General features: G+C 40.4%; 1 protein-coding gene across 1 annotated transcript in view; it reads right to left on the reverse strand.

The window, feature by feature from the left end:
* Positions 1-15,245, reverse strand: part of EFNA5 (ephrin-A5) — a 280,580-nt gene extending 265,335 nt beyond the window's left edge. The window contains exon 1 of the mRNA XM_012647370.1: positions 14,849-15,245. Within this exon, the coding sequence (XP_012502824.1) occupies positions 14,849-14,973 (125 nt within the window). The 5' untranslated portion in view covers positions 14,974-15,245. The remainder of the gene's footprint in view (positions 1-14,848) is intronic.
* Positions 15,246-19,949: the final 4,704 nt, after the last annotated feature.

Raw genomic sequence — 19,949 nt, forward strand, 5'->3', positions numbered from 1 at the left:
GAGTGAGCAGTGCTTTTTCAAATAATTTTGGTATTGCCAATACTTAAACCAGTATTTTCATTGCTACTGTCCAAGTTCTGCCCATGGACGTCACTAAATTTCTGGGTATAGCACATAAGGATCATTGCTCATGTCCCTTATGAATTTTTGGGTTTGGTTTTTTTGTTTTTTGTGGGGTTTTTTTTTTTTTTTGCATAAGTGAGGTTTATACCTTCAGGAGTAAAATGATGTTGTAAGATAATTATGTAAATATATGATTGCAATTTTAAAATAAGTAACAGGCACACTTGCTATAAACACATGAAGTATTAATAACTATAAACACATGAAGTATTAATAAAACTTGCTTTAAATAACCACCAGACAATTCTAAAGGAAAGTAGCCCTTTGACAGTAATGTGTTACTCAGGTTTCAATGCATTAAAAATATGTGTTCCTTGACAAATTTTGTTTCCTTTCTCAACTAGATATTGTTATGATCTATTTATGCTTCCAACATCAATATGTGTATAATTAATATGTACTAAGTTTAAAAGTAGTCAATAGCAAACGTTCTTAAGCAGAAAGGTGTCAGGAGGCTAAACCCTGTTCTTCTGGCAGTAGAATTCAGAAAAATCCAAAGATCCCAGGGACAGCCCGGCTGCCCATAAGGAACGGGCCCAGACAGGAATTGATTTGTTTCAACAAGCTTCTCGTTGGAAATACAAGCATTCTCCAAGAGGATGTCGGTATTCATTAATTTCTCCTCTGAGATAGAGATATCTCATTATACCTACGAAGTCCAAAGTAGAATATTAGGGTTTTAGAAGCCAAAGAGGAAACAATACAGAAGAGACAAACTGAGAAGGGAAGGGAAGGGATTCAAAATAAACCCGAACAATTTTACAAAGGAGATCCAAAATTTCTTTCCGGGAAGGAAGACTGTCCTAGCAGACTTGCCTCTCAAGTGTCACTCTTCATACATTATTACTCTTGTAGAAATCACAAGATAAAACCTAAAACATGAATTCCTTTAACGTAAACCCAATGTAAATGCATGAATCATATCTCTTAGGGACCATATATTACAAAATAATACAACTCGGTCTGTCTTTTAAAAAGTGAATACTTCTGTGATGCTTTGAAATTGAGTTTTTGCTTGTAAGAATGTATTTTCTATGCAAGTTACAAGAATATAAGAATTAGAAAGTGAGATTCACTTGTACAAAGTGAAGTAAGGCCCTTACTCTCTATTTTTCCCCAACTTATTGAGGTATGACTGACTCTATCATTTTTATAACAGTTTTATATCAGTTTTTAAAGTCCTGTCACATACACACTTTCCTTTAAATTTTCACAAATCTGAGGGAGACATTATTTTTATTATACTCATTTATTTATTAGGGTAAAGAAATTGAGGCTTAGATTCATCACCATAAATGGAATACTCAGAACTCAACTACAGCTGAAATTTAACTACATCTGAAATATAACAAAAAAAGTTTAAAAAAATAAAAATATCTAATGTCATACAGGTTTTTTAGTATTTTATTTTCCGAACCCTTACCTATAAAACACCCAAATGCATTTGAAGTTACAGCCAGAAGAGTTGCTATTATAAAAACTCAAAAAAAGTACATAAATTCAATGCTTTTACTTTATGCAGTCAAAATAATCTGTGTCACATATTAACATATCTAAGAACTTGGTTACAACTTATTAATATGATGACAAATCACTGTTAATCTTGAGTTAAATAAAAACCATTTAATCCATTTATTTTTCTTTTTTTAAAAAATGGTGAAAGACAATAATAAGAACTTATTTATACCATGATGAGCATAAACATAAGCCTACAAAGAGTAATATCTTGACTTATTATTCTTAATAATATGCATAGTTCTTATGAAATACTACCCAATGTTCTAATTAAATCCATTTTATCAAGAATTTAAGAAGGAAAATATTTGCTTCTGTTTTATAATTATTAAAAAGTGTTGGTAAAAATTGTTTTAAAAAAGAAGAATACTTAAATTGAGTGCTTATTGTCCTCTTCATTTTCCTGTTTGTTTTCATAAAAATACACCCGATTTAAAATACGGTTTCATCTTTCTTTTTATAATCATTCCATACAGGTATATTTCAATAAAGTAAGTCAACTTACTGATGCTTTCAGACACTTTAAAGTTCACTTAGATTAGTGATATTGTATTTATATACACAGAATTAAGAGCAGCAAAAACAAAAAACAAACAGGCAAAGTAATCTTCTGAATTTAACCAATTCCATTCCTTACTTGTTAATACAGACGTTTGCTTTGCAAAAACAAATAATATATACATACATGCTGTGAAAAAAAAAAATGGAAGCCTATTTGCAGACTTTATATTACCTATACTCTTTAGGAACAAAGATTTCTCACTAAGGCCACTAGAATTATAGACTTTTAGAGCAAGAAGGCATTTTTTTCCCCAGTCTTTCATAACTCCACTGGAAGTACTGGTCTTGAAAACCACCCACAAGAAACCCAGCCACTGGAAGCAGAAAAAGTGTTAGTCATCTTGTATGCCAAATGTAAAATGAACATTTTGGGTCCATTTAACCATATGGATTTAAATTGGAAAGTGTTAAAAATCTGTTTCTGAGGTGTAATTCTGGCATTGCCATATAAAATACATCTGGGGAGGGTTTGCAAATATAATAATATCCTCAGACATTTACAATGGGATACTCCTTAAACTTTTTGGACCACGGCAATATTTTTACTCCACTAGAATTTATCTATAGTGAACAAATCTTACAACAAAACTCCTGTCCTTATACCTTTGTTAGTGGTAGACTTTTAATGAAGCATAAACCTCAATGTAAAAGTCTATTTTACTTGTTTGAGATTTAGAGGAAAATGGTTAGAAATGAAGACTGCTAGGCATTCCAGACTTTTGAAATGGCAAATAACTTTCACATGTAAATGAGTAAAACTGTAGAACTATGCAGAAATTTCAGGGCAAATACAACCAAGAGTCCTTGATGAGGAGCTAGAAGTAATCTCTCGCCCCAGTGAATTTTATCTAGAACTTTGCTGTTCAAATCGTGGTTCATAGGCCAGCAGCATCAATATCACCTAGAGGTTTATTAGAAATGTGGAATGTCAGGGCCCTACCAGAGATCAACTCAATTAAAATCTGCATTTTTGACAATACGTCCCAGAGATTTGTACACACCTTGGAGTGTGAGAAAGTGATCTAGAAATCACTAACCAAATGCTTCATGATGGCAGGGATGTTGTATATACTGTTTACTGAAGTATCTCCAGTACTGAGAGCAATACTTGGCCCACAATGGACACTCAAAAATACCTGTCAAATGAATTGACATGTAAAGATTTCTTACGGTATTTTCTACTCTGTACTATGATTATATGTATAAAATTCTTATATCTGCACAAAACTTTTAAGTTCCTTACAGGTATAGACATTGCCTTATTTATCTCTGAATCCTCTATGCATCCCAGTGTTTTGCATATATCGCTCCATAAATACTTTACCAATTATAACTTTTAGATATTCAATATAAGAATATATTATTACTTTTAGATATTAGCTACAATATTTCTTAATGTGAAAACTTTGGAAAAATCAGTTCAAATCAACATGTAATTGTTGAATTCATCAATTTCGCTTTGGTTTTAAATATAGCAAACAGAATTCACCCAAGGAATGAAAACAGTGATGGACAACATTACACAGGGCCAAGTTCTGATTCTATGTGGTACCAGAGAACAGGAACGGCGCGGATGATTGAAATCCAACATTGATTCCAAACCTCATGCAATTCAATAGCTTTAAAGTCTTTTCTTACTAGATCTTATACCAAAGCCACTGTAAGTGTAAGAAATATTTTTTTTTTTTTAGTTTTATTAAGTGGACAGGTACAGAGACAGTGAAATGCCCAAAGCCATCAAAAGAAAAAAGATAGTGATAGAGAGATCTATATAATAAGTGAATTAAGTGATTAGTTCTCAAATAACCAGATGTCAATGCAATAATTTAGAGCTAAGTAAGGAAATAAAAGTTTACAAAAGAGATAATTATAATAATCAGATATGTTAACAGATGTATCGATAACAAGACCATCCCAAAATAACATTCAAAATAATGAGATGTTCAGATTGCTGGTTCTCTCAATCCATATTATTAATATAAAGGAGGAACAGTAAAGTAGGGAGTCCCTCCCCAACAAAGACCTACTTGTTTTCACTTTAATTAACTAAATTAGATAGTCCTTTATACTTTTTTTTCCCTTTTTCCTTGCTTCAGAGAACCCAAAGTTTAAAGTTAAACAAATAAGTATGTCTGACCCTCTATGTATATATTCCTATGGAATATTCTATATATGTGTACCCCCCTCCCGCCACTCACACACATACTCCGTCATGTTGTTGTCTTCCCAAGAGTATAGTTGACCATGGTGATAGCAGAGTGTGTAATTAGTTTTCATTGTTCCCCTGACAGCTATAGTTCCATACAAGACCCTTTTCTTTTTATGTTGTAAATGCTATGGAAAAAAATACACTAATAACAGGCATTTAATTATGGTTCCAGCAACCATAGTGGGAATATTGCCAGAAAAGACTGGAACCTCTGGGATGGCAAAAACATAGGTATGATGGGAAAAGGGTCTGTTCTTCAATTACAGGAATCCTCAAAATATTGATAACAGGCATGCGGTGGAAAAATTTTTAATTTTTCCTCAAGTTTCAGTTGACAATCAAGTATGTATACAACGCTACACCAATACTAAAACCAGGAATACTATCACAACTGTACTAAAATATTAATAAGAATAAAGGCATTGCTTATGAATAGGGAAATACTCTTTAGAGGAGCTTTATGTTTAGATACTATCCGTGAAGAGTACAGAGATTCAGTTTCAAATTTTGGCTTTTGCCTTGCTTCTCAAAGACTTAAAAAGAATTAACACTTGTAATATAAAATATCTGGGTGCTACATTCTCTAAGGCTTACTTTAATTTATTTTATACAGTATTTAAAGTAAAGCCTCCTGAGTTGCTGCCGTGGCAGACACCAGATCTGTCACTGAGGTCCTTTCTCTCCTGATTAATTAGTAATTGGGAGACACATTTTGGCAGCTTTCATTTCCCTATTATTTTCTCTAGTTTGACACAAAACCCTGTCAGAAGCACCACTATTTGAACTGTACCCCTCTTAGTGCTGGGTCACTAAATTTTAATAAATGGAGCTCCCGCCAGAAAACTACCAAAATAGGCGTAAAAGTTTATTGAGGCAGTGACAGTAAACAAATATATGAAGAAAACACTGAATGCCACAGTATCTAAAACATTAATGGTCTGTCTGAACCCAGGGGTTATTGGCGAGATTGCAGAGCAGAAGCAAAAAAAAAAGGCCTTTAACAACACCACTGCTTTCATCTGTCTTTTTCTTTAAAAAAAAAAGTATTAGCTAAATAAAGCAGGGAAACACTTTGCTGTAGCAGAACTGTACCTCTGGGCCTCCCTTGGCCTCCTCCGTTATCCAAACCCGATGAATAAAATTATCGGGAGGCAAAGACTTACGGTGACTACATGAATACAGAATCCATCCAGAAGTCTCAAAAGCTCTGTCTGAGCCAAACAAAGAAACATTTTCAAAAAAGGTAAAGTGAAGAACATAAAATTGAAGCTAGAAAAACTAATACTTTGGAGTGCTGAAAATAGCTACAGAATCAGTTTCAGGATCTCCATCTCACAGTGTCAGTCACTTCAAAAAAGCATCCTGCTACTACCATGGTGGCTCAGGACACTTGTGTGCCAGGGCAGTGGCCACGCTGTGCGAGTCAGAGGTCACCGCTTCCACATTCCGACATCTGCCTGCATTTTCTTGCCCTGAAACAATAGAAGGGGAACCAGGCTCATTTGCTCCCACTTTGTTTAACCTAATTGTTAAACACAAAAGATAATTTTCCATATTTAGAGTTATTTTTCCTTTTCTCCCCAATTCTTATTTGTCTCCATAAAATTAAGTACTATTAAAAACTTAACCAGAAGGTGAAGTCCCCTCTGCATTAAGTTCAGTAAATGTAACAAAGTTGTATATTCCACTGACATCTATAAAACACGAAACATCAAGTATCATGTCTGCCATCATCAAAATCTAGGCAACAATTTGCACTATAATTATCCCACCAAACTAAGCCGTAACTTGATTTTATTCAAAGCACAACACTGCATTTTAATACAAAAATACTTTCATTTACTTTTATAATACGTATTTTCATAGTAAAAGGCAAGAGCTAATTGTTAATTACAGTTTTTACATATATGTTACTAACAAAACTTAAAAGGAAAACTCTGACAGCTTAGAAACAGCAAGAAAAAGACAAAAGGTTATTTGTCAGCTCACGTAAAAATAAAAGGTCACTTTGAACACCCAGTTATTTTAGTCTTCTCCACCAGCCAGTCAAAGAAAAACAGATGATAGATACCAAAGGAAAGCTTTTGGGTGCAAAAACTGTCAACTCATACCTGGTCTTTAACCATGATATGTGTATCTGTTCTTAAAACATGCATTTTATTTATTGCCTTTACACTACATATACAACCACCCAAAATCCTACCTCTAATGAACTGAAGCAAACTGTGGCATAGGTAGTATTCATCTGTGCCCAGCTTAATCAGACTGAGTCGCATTGCTTTTGAAATTAATCTTAAGGAAGCTCTGCTTTTATTGCAGTACATGGGAATAGTGTTTGTTCCCCGATATCATCAAACAGATGCAGGAGCCAGGAGCATAGTATAAATTTTTGTTAAAGTTTACTAGGTCACATGTTTTTCCAAATGCATCCAGAAATATAAAACATAGTAGAAAATATAGCAGACTCAGTTGATACACTCTCATAATTTTTAGTAACAAATATGAATTTACTTCTAAAATAATTTTCTATAAGAATCCACAAGAAGCGTTTGGTAATGAGATAGTGAGAGCCTATATTTCACAGACAAAACGACTCTGACTTCATATAATGCTTCTTAAAGCACCCCAACTGCTTCATTTTTAGAGGCACCTACATTTTTATTAGTACCTCTTACTGGAGAAAGATTCCTGGTACCGCTGAGCCATTTGAAACAAAAAAAATGTCAACCAACAGATAAAAAAGACCTACTCTTAGAGTCAGAAAGAGGAAATCAGGATGCGGGGAGGTGACAATAAGATCTATTAAGATATTATTTTGAAATTAACCATAAATTATAAGCTTCAAGAGAATAATATGTATGGAAACATGGTACGGTCCAACATTTTAATATTAAAATATCATATGCCTGGGTTTAAATATATTATTACCAAGTTAAAACATTCTTTTTTGTCAACTAAATACAGGAAGATAGTAGTTTAGTGACTTCGCAAATAACTTAAAATAGAGCTTTAAGTGTACAGCCCTGTCAAAATGATTATGAAGTGGTTCAGTCCTTTTCTATCGTCCATATTCATTTCCAGACCATTTTCATGAGAGAAATAAAATCGGTCTTAAAACAAGATGGCTGCTTCTAGGGGGAAAAAACACGCTGATTTAACTGAAAGCCAAAAACCTAGCTTTTCTAAATCGGGAAATAAGTACTTAATCATATTTTTTCTAATCTCCAAGTATGTATTCATGTACTTCCACATGGTAATCCATATATTACACTGTGCAGCTATTTAAAATCATTAATAGCAAAGCGATTTTTTAAAAAGGTCTAATCATTGTGTGCTAATAACATGACTGTCCCAACACATACACGTATGTGCTAATACACATGACTGTCCAATTCATATGACCAAATTCCCACTTTTAGTTCATACCGGAATCATGATCATCAGTCATGAAAATCAGGTCATTTGAGAAGTAACAATAGAAATAATATTCATATCCTATATTTCTTAAGAATCCAATCATAAAACCATCCAGTAATATCCCAACACAATCAAATCAACTATATTTGTTTTAAAAATAAACATTGTAAGAACTTAATTGTTAAATAATCTCTTTTTGAACTGCACTTTACTGACCTTCGCTACAGCAAATGGCAGATTAATTCTGTGATATGCATATAAAAATTAAAAACATTTTTCTCCATCTTGAAACTACTTTTAAATAGATTAAAAAAAATCATTCAAATCTATTTTTATTCCTCACTTGAGTGGAAAATAAGACCTGACAGTAACATTTTCTTCAACCTGTCAACTGTCAATTGTATGAAGGATGTTTCTAAAGATGACAAAGGTTTATTTTTCCTTATTGAAAATGATAGAATTCCACCTGAATGAAAGCTGAGCTAACCATCACTGTGGTACACTACTGTATCTCAGCAACCAGCAAACTTAAGTAGCAGTTTTCAATATTTTAAAATAATGTTTTTATTGAACTATATGGCTCACTGTTTGAAAACTATATTCAAAAGCCTCAAGAGTGTGCGTCCACACAAATTTTCAATTAGAAAACAGAACACATTTTAGCAGTTTACAATAAATACTTTCGAGTACAATAAGTACAGGCTATCAAGAATACCAAGATATAAGGAAATTTTTTACTAGAAATTATGCGTAATAGTTGTAGTACTTGATTAATTTAAATTTTAAACTAAGTGGTTCTGTGTCATTGTGCTGTCTTGTTTATAACTGACTAAATTCTGACAGCAGAAATACAGACATATTTAAGAAGAAACAGATCTCCTGGTAGTGAGTAATATCCTATTCAAAAACACTGGAAGTTCACATTAATCACAAGAAACTTTTCTACAAAACAGCTCAGGACATAGGTTGAAAAGCAGACTAAAATATAAATCTAATAATATAAATCAGGCCCTTAAAAGAGACAGTAATTTATTGATGTTTGGCTGTCTAAGATCACCATCACAAGACAAATTATTAAAAGTGAATATTAATACCTCATTTCTTATACTCCTCTGAGGTTTCTCATACCCAAATATGAAGGTGTTATCTGTCACAAATGATCAAAGGGCAATTTTTTTCTCAGTTCAGAAGACTGATCTAAGTTGTCCTGGGTAAGAGGCAAGGACCTTCCTCACTGTACTTAGGGAAACAGCTTCCTTTTCAACATGGATATTCTAATCAGGACTGCTATTTAAAAAGTTTATATATTGCTTCTGGAAAGAAAATTGATAATATAGAATCGATCAACATATAGTGGTTCATAACTTAAAATATCATAGCTTTTTAAGTCTTCAATGCTACAGAAGTTATTCAAAACAAACATAAAAATGAAGAGGATTGAGTAGCATCGTTAAAAAAATTTTTTAATCGATTTATATTGAAAAAAACCCTCACTAACCAATAGACCAAAGGCTACCACACATGTGTGAAATTCTGTTCTTCACATATTCTTGTGTTTCATGCATTTTATATTTTAATGTTTTCTCTCTCTCAAAGGTAAATTTGTCTGGCACATAATTCTCCCAAGCCAGGAAAGGCCAGGACTCCTGAAGGACTAATTGTATTCATTCATTTTCTTGGCCCAGCATGAAGCTGGGAGCTTGCTTGGTTCATAGCAACAGGGGAGAAAAGGAGGCGCTCATCTCTATCTGTCCCTATCCAACAGGAAATCAGGCCAGTGGACAGAATGCAATGAAGTGCCTGTTCAGAAGGCATTTTGCAAGATTAAATGGCAAGGAATTCACAAGGTTAATTTGCCCCCAAGTTACTAAGTGCTCCTTCCAAACCTGATCCTTAGCCTTCAAAAGTGGAAGCCTCTAAAGCAACTGATTATCAGCCAACAACACACGTGACAAGATATTAGTTCAGTGAGCGGATGGTTTAGTTACTATTTTAGTAAATCACCTAACAGGGAATAATAAACTATTGAAGACTCTCTCTGATACTTTCAATCACAAGTAGTTTATTGACCTTGGTCTCATACTGGAAATGCCAAATTAGACCTTGTAGCTAAATGTGTCTCAAACAGCGCTGATGTTCCAGTCATCTATAAAAAACAGACAGTTGACTATTTCGGATAGTTTATTACAAATATATAAAATAATACATAAAATGGCTAGAACATGTCAGTAGCTAATTTTGCTTTTCAAAATTCTATGGAAAACTGGCCTAAAAACAAGCAGCATATTCCTCTTTTACAAATTTCTAGATTTGAAAAAGGGAGAGGGGTTCACTTCAGGTTTCTTATAAATAGATGAGCACAAAACATGGGATATAAATCTCAGTCATACTGCTTTATTTTTATGCTGGTGCTTACATAAATTCTGATATAAGTATCAAAATAATAAAATTACTCCCAATACATCTAATAAAGTGATACATTACGTTGAGGCTAAGACTTAATAAAGTTAAGATTCTAAGTAATGCCTTCTCAGAGAACATTTACGTCTCTAACATATAAAAATATTATTTAAAACACTTCAAATTTCAAAAGTAAAGGAAATCATTTAACAGTTTGGTGATAAAACTCATTCAAAACCAAGATCAGCTTTCCACCTTTCCTCACAACAAATCCTTGGATTTAAACATGGTGATTTCATTTATTTGTCAGTGAAAAGGGCACAGGGTCGGTATACTGGTACACATACAGCAAAATAATGATGGCTCAGATTTTTAAAAATGAAGCAAGTGCATTTTGAAAGAAGAAAAATACTCAAGAGAATATGATTAGGAAAAAAATATTGTTACTTCTCTCTACTTAGCCATATGCATATGACCTGTACTGCCAGAAGGATTTGGGAGTGTTGACCTAGAATTCACATTACTTTCACAACTCCAAGATTACATGTTAACAAAACTAAATGGTGTCAATTACCCGCTACTCTAATATGAAATGTTTAATTTACAAGTCCCTACAAGAATTGAGAAAATCCAAAGAAAACATACGATTAGGTTAAAGTTTAGAAAATCCTTGAAGAATTACAGAGATATTTTTCCCCTTCAGAGAATAACCTTTTAAATTGATGATACTCAAACCGTAAAAGAAGCAAAGCACCAAGTAAGGAGAATCAGCATTCCTTAAAGTGTGTTGGTTAGATTTGTTGTTGTATTATTTAACTACTGTATCAATAAAGCCACCCAGTAGGAGACATGTTTAATTATCCTAACATCATTTTGGCAAATAGTCAAAAGTATCCAAGAAGAACTTTCAATAAACCCACAGTGTTTAAAAGAATACTCTTATTGGAAGCACCAAACTGTTTATGGCATGCTTCAGATTAACAGGCATGTTCTTAATATTAAGTCGAGTCTCTCTTTATAAGTATAGCTATTAAGGGAAAATGTAAATAAAGTTTTATTACTGAAAGTCTTTTTTAAAGTTACTTAAAAGCTTTTTACATTCTTAAACAAATTGAGGACAAATAATTATATTCTTCTTGATTTGGATTACTCAAAGTTGTAATGAAAGTTTGAGTTTCATTACTCAAAGTTATTTAGTAACATTATTTAGGTATTTAGTTTTTAACTCAAGATAACATTAAAAAGATAATTCTATTATTCATACTTTTAGGTGAAACTTATACAAGTTTTCAAATTTTAGAAATACAGAAGATGTACTTAGACAACATTATATATTTCTATTCAGACTGATAGTTCTCAGTTGCACAGATTTGTGCTAATTGAACAGATAAATTCAGTTTGGTCCATACCCAATAAATACTACCAAGTAAAAAGTTATCAGCATTTGAAAACTAAATATCCACTTCCCAGAAGTGAATACATGGGAACGCAGATTCTAACAGTAAAACTATTTGGACAGCAAATAAGTTTAATATTTTTTCCTACGAAACTAGATCTACAGATGCTTATTGTATCAATGAAGAGGCAGTAATGAAACTCAACGTAGCAGATAAACTGCTATCAGCTACACAAGTTACTTGCAACACAAGTTATACAATAAGATACTGTACTTAATCCCTGTGATCAAGATAATATTTAATTCTAATTTTGCCTAAACATAATTTCAAATTGAATCTATTAGTATAAGCTAAAATGGATTTACTTCATTTAGACACAGTATCCAATATTATCAGCTTAATGTGTCCATTGAACTTTTCTTCTAAGAGAAAAATTAAAAATCTATTTAAATTGCAATTAAAGTTGTCTATTTTCAAAAGATTGAAGTCTTCTGATTACATTACTAGTTTAGCAAATTCTTAACACACGTGTTCTATATAAAGCCAAAAGGTATGGCTAGCTTACTTCACAAAATAACATACGTGAAACGTATAACATTGAATATATAAAATTTAGTAAACTCACGCAAACTTTCTGAAATATTTTCTCACTATCATTTGTGATAAACTGTTCATTTTTTACTGTTAAATTACTTATTTTGCATTTGGTCCCTTTTAAATTGAATCCAAGTTAACTTTTCTTAATACTTCAAGAAAGCACCATCTTATTCAACACTTCAGAGATACAACTGCCTACTATTACCTGCTTTTAAAATGATACTTTTTAAAGTAAGTTTTACTGTGATAACATACCAAGATAAATGTGCCCCTAAACCCCCAAGAATATTAAATGTTAGGGCTGAATCTCTTGGGGGTGAGGAGGTACATCATTCTTTCTTTTGGACATTATCAACCTGATAATGATCAAATAGAAAGGTATTTCTGCAAACCTCACTTTAGAATACTGATTTAAAAATACTCTTGGTATTTTAAAATTCTACAGATTAACTTTGTCTGGGCAGGTTCAAAGCCTCTGTGGCATCCTGAGCAGGAGAGTTCTCTGCAGGCAGGGCAGATCTATTAAAAAACATGACCTGTGACAAAAATCAATGTGCTAATCTCAAACCAAACAACAGTATCAAAAGCATAAAACAGAGATAACCTAAGATAAAATGTCCTCAAACTAACTCAGACTAGCTTGACAGGTTAAGAAGGGGGGTCAGAGTAAGGGTGTTGCCGGTTTTTTTTGTTTTAACCCAGGGAGACTGGAACACCCAAGTAACCAAATAAATGAATACCACGAGAAAAAGATCACACCGTGAAGTGGGGGAAAAAAAGACAACCAAGAGCAAAATGTCCCAAATTTAACTAAATGATTTCACTGTGGCTTTGTTTAATAAGGTGATAAAGTTTAGAAATATAAATTTGTTTCGTATATGCTGTCTAATAAAGCCCAAAAGGGAATAAAACCAACCAACATAATGAGACTTGCTTTTAACACCATCACAACTGGAAAGCTTGCTCTATTTGTCTTGTCAGCTTTAATAAAAGGCATTTCCTCTGGCGGGATGGCTTCTCTTTCTCTTTTCCTAATAGTGGCAAGTGGCATGTCAGAGAAGAAATAGCTTCCCATTCCACCACCCACCTCAATGAGAGTTTTTTTTAAAACCGAACTTTCAGGGATCTCTCCACTTCTGCTAGGCGGTGCACTGCGTTACCTGGGTGTGACTATCCTGGATGAGCAGGGCGGGGTGGGGGGAAACTCCCTCTCGGTTCGGCGACCGGCGGATCGCTGGTGGGGGAAATCTGCCCATCTTCATCTGAGCTGACATTACTCAAGCGGGGAATCCCTCTCTTGCCTGTATACCAAAGGAAGGCTGGAGGCCGGCGGAGAGGGCCGCCGGAGACAGGAAGAACTGGAGGCGCCCACCAGCCCCTCTCCCCAGGAGCGCTGGGCGCGCAGCAACCACAAGCTCGCCGCTCGGCCTCCCTCCTCTTTCCTCCCAACTTCCACTCCAGCCCAGGGAAAAACCTGTGATTTTTGATACAATCGATATTATTTTCCTCCTAGGCGGGCACAGAGACCGGCCCACAGCTGGAAGCTGGCCTCTGTGTCCGGAGAAGCAGAGCGATGTGGGCCCGGCGGGGCCGACTTCTGCGCATAGGCAGGGGAGACAGTGAGGTTCGAAACTGCTCCCGACCCAGAGGGTCCCGCCAGGCACTCTGGATAACCTCTCCACCCCACTTCCAGGGTCGGAGAACACAGGACATCTGCGGCTGGCCGGGGTCCAGCATGCGCGCTAGGGCGGCCCGGGGCGCCCACCTCTAGCCTCCCGCGTACTGGGCGGGCTTCGGGGACGCCGGCAAAACGGTTCCAGGTAACCGCGCGCTCCTCCGGCTGTGCACCACCAGGCCGCGGGCGAAGGGCTCCCACCTCCTGCTCGGCCAACTCCAGCAGCTTGTTCCGCACACATGACGTAACCCGGTATTAGATCAAACTTTCTGGCACCTTGAACCCACGGGGGGAGGCAGTGTGGAGGATGTGGGAGAATCCTCGCCACTGCCAAGCGCGCCGGGCCCAGACTGACTCAGGGGCCGAATGATTTCCTTGCAGTTAAAGAGGAAAATAAAAACCTAAAGCTTCCGCTTCCCAGCCCCCCTCACTTCCCCTAGCCCGTGCGCTCTCTCTGCGCACACCGGGAAAAGAGAAGGAAAAATTAAAAAAAAAAAAAAAAAAAAAAAACTTTGGGGATGTTCGGCGGGTTCTCCCCGCAGTCCCTGCGGACCCACGCTCCAGGCAGGAGCTCCCAGTGGCGCACACTGAGGGCTCCCTGCGCCCAACCCTGCGCCAGGATCGGGGTGCCGTCCAGCCTGCCCGGGCTGGGAAGCGGAGAAGTCCTGACTCCCTGGCTCCCGCCCTTTTCCGAGTCTCCCCGCGCACCGAAGAGGCAGCCGGTCTGGGCAGCCCCGGGACTCCCAGGGGTACCCGGCCTTTCCGCGGCGGCTTAACAAAGAAGGGCGAGACGCGAGTGCTTCCCGCCGATGCCTCAAGCGATCAGCGCCCCGGCGACTCAGGCTCCAAGGGTGCGCGCCGCCAGCGGCCGGTCCGCGCTGCTCCCCGCCGCCGCTCCTTCCGCAGAGCCCCGAGGCCCGGGTAGCCCCGGCTTTCCGACCCTTGCTGCCTTACCTGGGGTTGCTGCTGTTCCAGTAGACAGCGTAGCGGTCGGCGACGGCCTTGGAGCCCGGGTCCTGGCTGAACACACACATCCAGAGCACCAGAAACACCAGCGTCAACATCTCCACGTGCAACATCACGCCTGGCCAGCGGCGGAGCCCCCGACGCGCCACTCCGGGGAGAGAGCGGGGATCCGGAGGGAGGAGGCAAGGAGATAGAGAGAGAGAGCGGGCGCCAAATAAATATGAATAAATAAAAATGAAGGGGGGCGAGAAAGGAAAGAGGCGCACACCAAGCTGGGGAGGGGTAGGAGAGCGAGAAGAAAAGAAGGCGGTGGAGTGGGGGGGATAAAGACAAACTCGCACCCCCACTGGAGGGTTCAGGAGGAAAAAGGAATCACAAGATGGAGAGAAGCGTGCGTGTGTGGTGGCAGCGGCGGCGAGGGCGGGGGAAGGGGTGCCAAGCTGTGTCTCGGGCGGCGGCGGCAGGCCGGTCACCCCGGGAGAGGGAGGTGCGCGCCGGGCCGGGCGGCGGCAGCGCGGGTCGGGGCAGGCGGCGGCGCGCGCTGCACAGTCACCGGGAGTTGCGCGCCGCGGCCGCGGGGAGACATACACCGGCCCGCCGGGCCCGGCTCAGCGTCGATGCCGCGGGCTGCGCACGGCTCCGCCGCCGCCCAGGGCCCTCACACTGCGCCCCGCTTCGCTCCAAGTTACTTTGGCGGCCGGTGGGAAACCGGGGAAGGAGGGTGCCGTGGAGATAGGGGGCTGCGCGCTTGTGGCCCCGCGAGTCTGAGAGCTCCCTTCCCCTGCCTCCTCTGTGCCTTAGCCGGGCGACCCCGGGAAATCTCGAAGGAGTCGTAGGTGCTGCGGTAGCAGGCGGTGCGCCGAGAAGGGTGGGGATCCGGAGCCGCAAACCCAGCCCCGCCGGCGTCCTGGAACTGGTTAAGCGGCAGCTGCGCTGGCAAGGAGCGGTCTTGCCTCGAAAACCTCAAAGAAAAGTTTGGCTCTTCGCGTCTTCCGGCAGGTCCCCCGGCAGAATCGGACGGCGGCGGCGGCAGAAGAGGGCAGCCTGGGTGCTGGCCGAGCCTCGAGGATTTCTCGCGCGTGCTTCTCTTGGCTGGGTGTGGGTGCACCAAAGTGAATGAAGAGCAGAGGTTAAGAACCAGCCGGCCAGGCAGAGCTGGGATGCCCAAACCTGCAGGACGACGCCAACTCAACTGTTCTGCCGTAGAGCGGGAGGGGAAGCAATCACTTTCCAATGGATCCCTCCAACTCCTGGATGGGCTGATGTCAATCTCCGATCGCCTTCCGGGAGCAAGACTGAGCCCCCGCACGCGGTGCCCGAAGCCCGGGGTGAGCTCTCAGAAGTGTCCCTGCGACTCCAACGGGTCCGACCCCAAGCCTAGCAACTTGTAGAGATGCATCAATCAGTTTGAAATGAGAAAAGAGAAAAAAAGAGCGCACGAGCGAGTGGCACCTCCCCGATGACTACATCAGAAAACCTTCCCGATCCTCCCGCAGCTGCTCCTCTTTCCCTCCTTAGACACAGCAGCAACAGAGGTGAAAACCACCAACCGAATCCTAAAACCCCTACCCAGGCGGGAAAATAAATAAACTTGAGTGCAGCAGCAGCAGCACGAGCAGCCCTGGAGGGATTGAAACGACTGGCAAGAAGTGGAACGGGGTAAAAGTCAGTTTTGCAAAAGAGAAAAAAAAAAAAAAGGAGAGAAAAAATGCTTTATGGGAAAAATCTCCTCGGGCACGCCCCCTCGTTAATGACTTGCGTGTAAAGCCGACGGCAGCGGCGACCCAGCGGCAGCAGCCGCAGCAGAGCGCGAGGCTGCGCGCGCGAACGTGGCCGTGGGCGGGGGAGGGGCTCCGCCCGGGCGTGCTGCGCGGGGCGCGGGGCGGCGAGAGCGCGGTGCGAGCTCCGGACCGAGCAGGGGGAGGCGCCGCCTGCCCGCGCCCAGCCTGCGCTGGGCCGGGTCATGTGGACTCCTTTTTTTTTTTTTTTTTCCTCCATGCAGTTTACTTGGGAAGGGTGGGGGGTGATTGGAGCAGCCAGTCAGGGAACGGCCTGCTGTTTGCTTACAGCTCGGGGTTTTTTTCCTCTCTTTTTACTCCAACCAGATTGGTTTGCTCCACAAGAAAGAGGCGTTTTCCTAATCTCCTCCCTTCCCCACGCCTCCTACCTCCCCACCCCCCGCCGCCCCACCTTCCAGAAACCTGACTAATTGAATTACTGGGAGTGCCGAGGCGCCCTCTCCTCCGCCCGAGCCTGGCAGCCACGTGTAACCCTTTGGATGCCGATTTCCGTCTGGGCTAAGGAACGATTTGACATCTTTTTACCTGGGAGTAGGGTCTTTCGATTTTCAAAGAATCAGTTCCCACCCTGTAGCTGGAGAGCCGAAATCTGCCTCTGTGACCCCTCAGGTGACATGAGTCCCAGCAGACGGGCTGGCACGGAGCCTCAGTGAACGCGTGTTCTTGTAAACCTCTGCCCGGTTCTTCACCTCGCGCACTGCCTGGCGCTGGGTTATCTGGAAATCTGAGCATCTCTCCTGTGCCTCTCAACACCTACCTCCCCCACCCCCGCCTTCCTACCTGGGATTTAAAGGTTCCTGAACAGGAAGCAAGAGTTTTCTTTAAAGTGATGCTCTGAGAAAATGCATTTTTAAAAATAAGTAAAGTCACAGTTTGAAGTGATTACAATTCAGTGCGAACCTTCAACAGGGAGCAAATGAATGCGGCAGGTGAGCCCATCAGAAATACCTTTCACCTTTCCCATTTCAACCTTGAGGTGGATTCACTGCCCACTCCCCAAAGAATAAATGCCTCGAACAAACCCGGTGCGGGAAGAAACGAAGGGCGAGGGTGGGGGGGAAAGGAGTTCCTTTATTGTTGGAAAAGGCCTCGCGTTCCCGGGCTTCTAGGGCAGGTTGCTGCGCCTAGGTCCTCGGCCCCACCGGAGCGCGATCACCTGGCAGCGAGGCGGTCCTGCCGCCTGGGGATGCGTCGCCTGTCGTGCAGCGCCCGAATGCCAGCCCGACGCCTGCCGCTGCAGGGCCACGCGCCCCCGAGACCCACCCTTGCGGGGCTCCGCGCGCTTGGGCGCCGCGGTATTTTTCTCTCTAGCTCTCTAGGGAGTTTGCTGCCCCCGTGAGAAGGGCTGATTCCCAAGGAGAAAAAAAAGGCAGCTTAGTTTTGCCCCCAAACCTGTCTGTTCTCCTTTTTACGTATTAGCCCAATAAAATCAAATATCACGTTCTTTTTCCTGCGTTTTCCAGTCCTCGGGCTCGGGATTTCCAGGTGCTTCAGAGCTGTTTGGAAGCGTCCAGACGCCCTCCAGTGGTGGGCTTGCAGTCCGCACCCAGCAGGGGTATTGCCTGCAGCTCAGACCGGATTGAGTTTGATGGAAAATCTAGGGTCATGATCAATAAAGACTTGAGGGGAAAGAAACCGTTCCTGCGGGCATGCAGTTACCTGCATGTTATGGGCTTTTGCCTAAAAGCTGAGTAGTTTCTCAATTACAGGAATTTTTCCTATCTGAAGAGATCCTGAAATTGTTCTAGGAAAGTAACTGTTCTGTGACTAGATATAAATTGCAATCTATATGATTATGAACTCCTCGACAAACCACCCTAACAAATCAACCACCTGCCTAATTTTTTAAAGATTTAAATTCAAAATATCAACACAAATGCTCCTCTATCATCTGCATATTTCACAAAATTCCAGCAGTAAGAAATGGGAAAAGTTAATTCAGAGAACCAAGACATGCTTTTATTGTTTAAATCAAATTTTCAGTTAAAATATTATTTACTTTTTTCCCTGGTCTGTAGTCTTGCTGATGTTTGAGTTCTTGGCCTATTTTAGGGTGTGTTTACTTTTTTCTGTTCCAGGAAAGATGGATTTCTTTCCTCAGCCTTTCCGATAGTACCTCTAAGTAGGTGCTCATATGACAGAGGCAGTTTTGCAGGAAATATTCTGGACCCTTTTAAGAGATATATGTATCTTTAGGAAGAAGAGAATTCACGACTCCTGTCTTGGGGAAAATGCTGATCCTTACTGAAGAGTCTATTTACTCAGGGAACTATCAGGTAACAGGGAGCTAGCAAGCTGGCTTCCTGTGGTATCAAAGCCAAATGGGGGAAGGACAAAAAAGATACCCACTTCTTTCCCATTTGAAACAACACATACTGTAACCAAATGCGAAAACTCAACGTATCAGAAGACTATGGATGTCCCAATATTTTAAATATGTCTAATTTTTTAAAGCCTATATAGCCCCATTTTAAGCAGAAAAACAATAGTATATACATTGTGGCCTTCCTTACAATGATTCACAGGGTTGGAATAAGATACCGGAATTTGCAGCTGTTCAGACCATAACTCAAATGTCTATGTGAAATGATTCATAAACCTAAGTCAGATGTCTCATGTGATAATACACCTAATTATTGATGCTGGAGTTACTAGGCAGCAATATGATATATACATAGAGTAGGTCCTCACTTAACATTGTTGATAGGTTCTTGGAAACTGCAACTTCAAGTGAAAAGACATATATGGAAATCATTTTACCACAGGCCAGCTGATTTATATTTAACAAGAGTTAAGTTCCGATGGCATAGTTCTGGTCACAAAACACCGCCAAACTTCCAGATAAAGACCAAAACACTTCTAATATTAGACATTGAAATAAATGTGAGCTCTACATACATTTAAGAAAGCTTAATAAAAACAAGTAAGATAATTATTGACCCAATTATTCCAGTTCAGGGTCTCAGGTGGCTGGAGCCTACCCAGCAGCTCATGGCTTAAGGAGGGAACCAGCCCTGAACAGGAAGCCATCCATCTCAGGATGCACTCACACACATCTTCACTCAGACTGGGCCCATGTAGACAGGTGCGCAGCTTTGGAATGTGGCAGGAAACTGGAGTACCCAGGAAAAACCCATGTGGACACGAGAAGAACATGCAAAGTCCACGTAGACAGTGGCCCAGGCTGGAAATCAGTTTTTTTCTCATCAATATTATAACGAAATGATGAACAAAATGACGTTGTTCAAGGACCTGCTGTACTTGAATGTAGTTTGAAGAGAAGTATTATT

Source organism: Propithecus coquereli, unplaced genomic scaffold, assembly GCF_000956105.1.
Source record: "Propithecus coquereli isolate 6110/MARCELLA unplaced genomic scaffold, Pcoq_1.0 Scaffold265, whole genome shotgun sequence".
In the NCBI taxonomy this organism is placed as follows: Eukaryota; Metazoa; Chordata; class Mammalia; order Primates; family Indriidae; genus Propithecus; species Propithecus coquereli.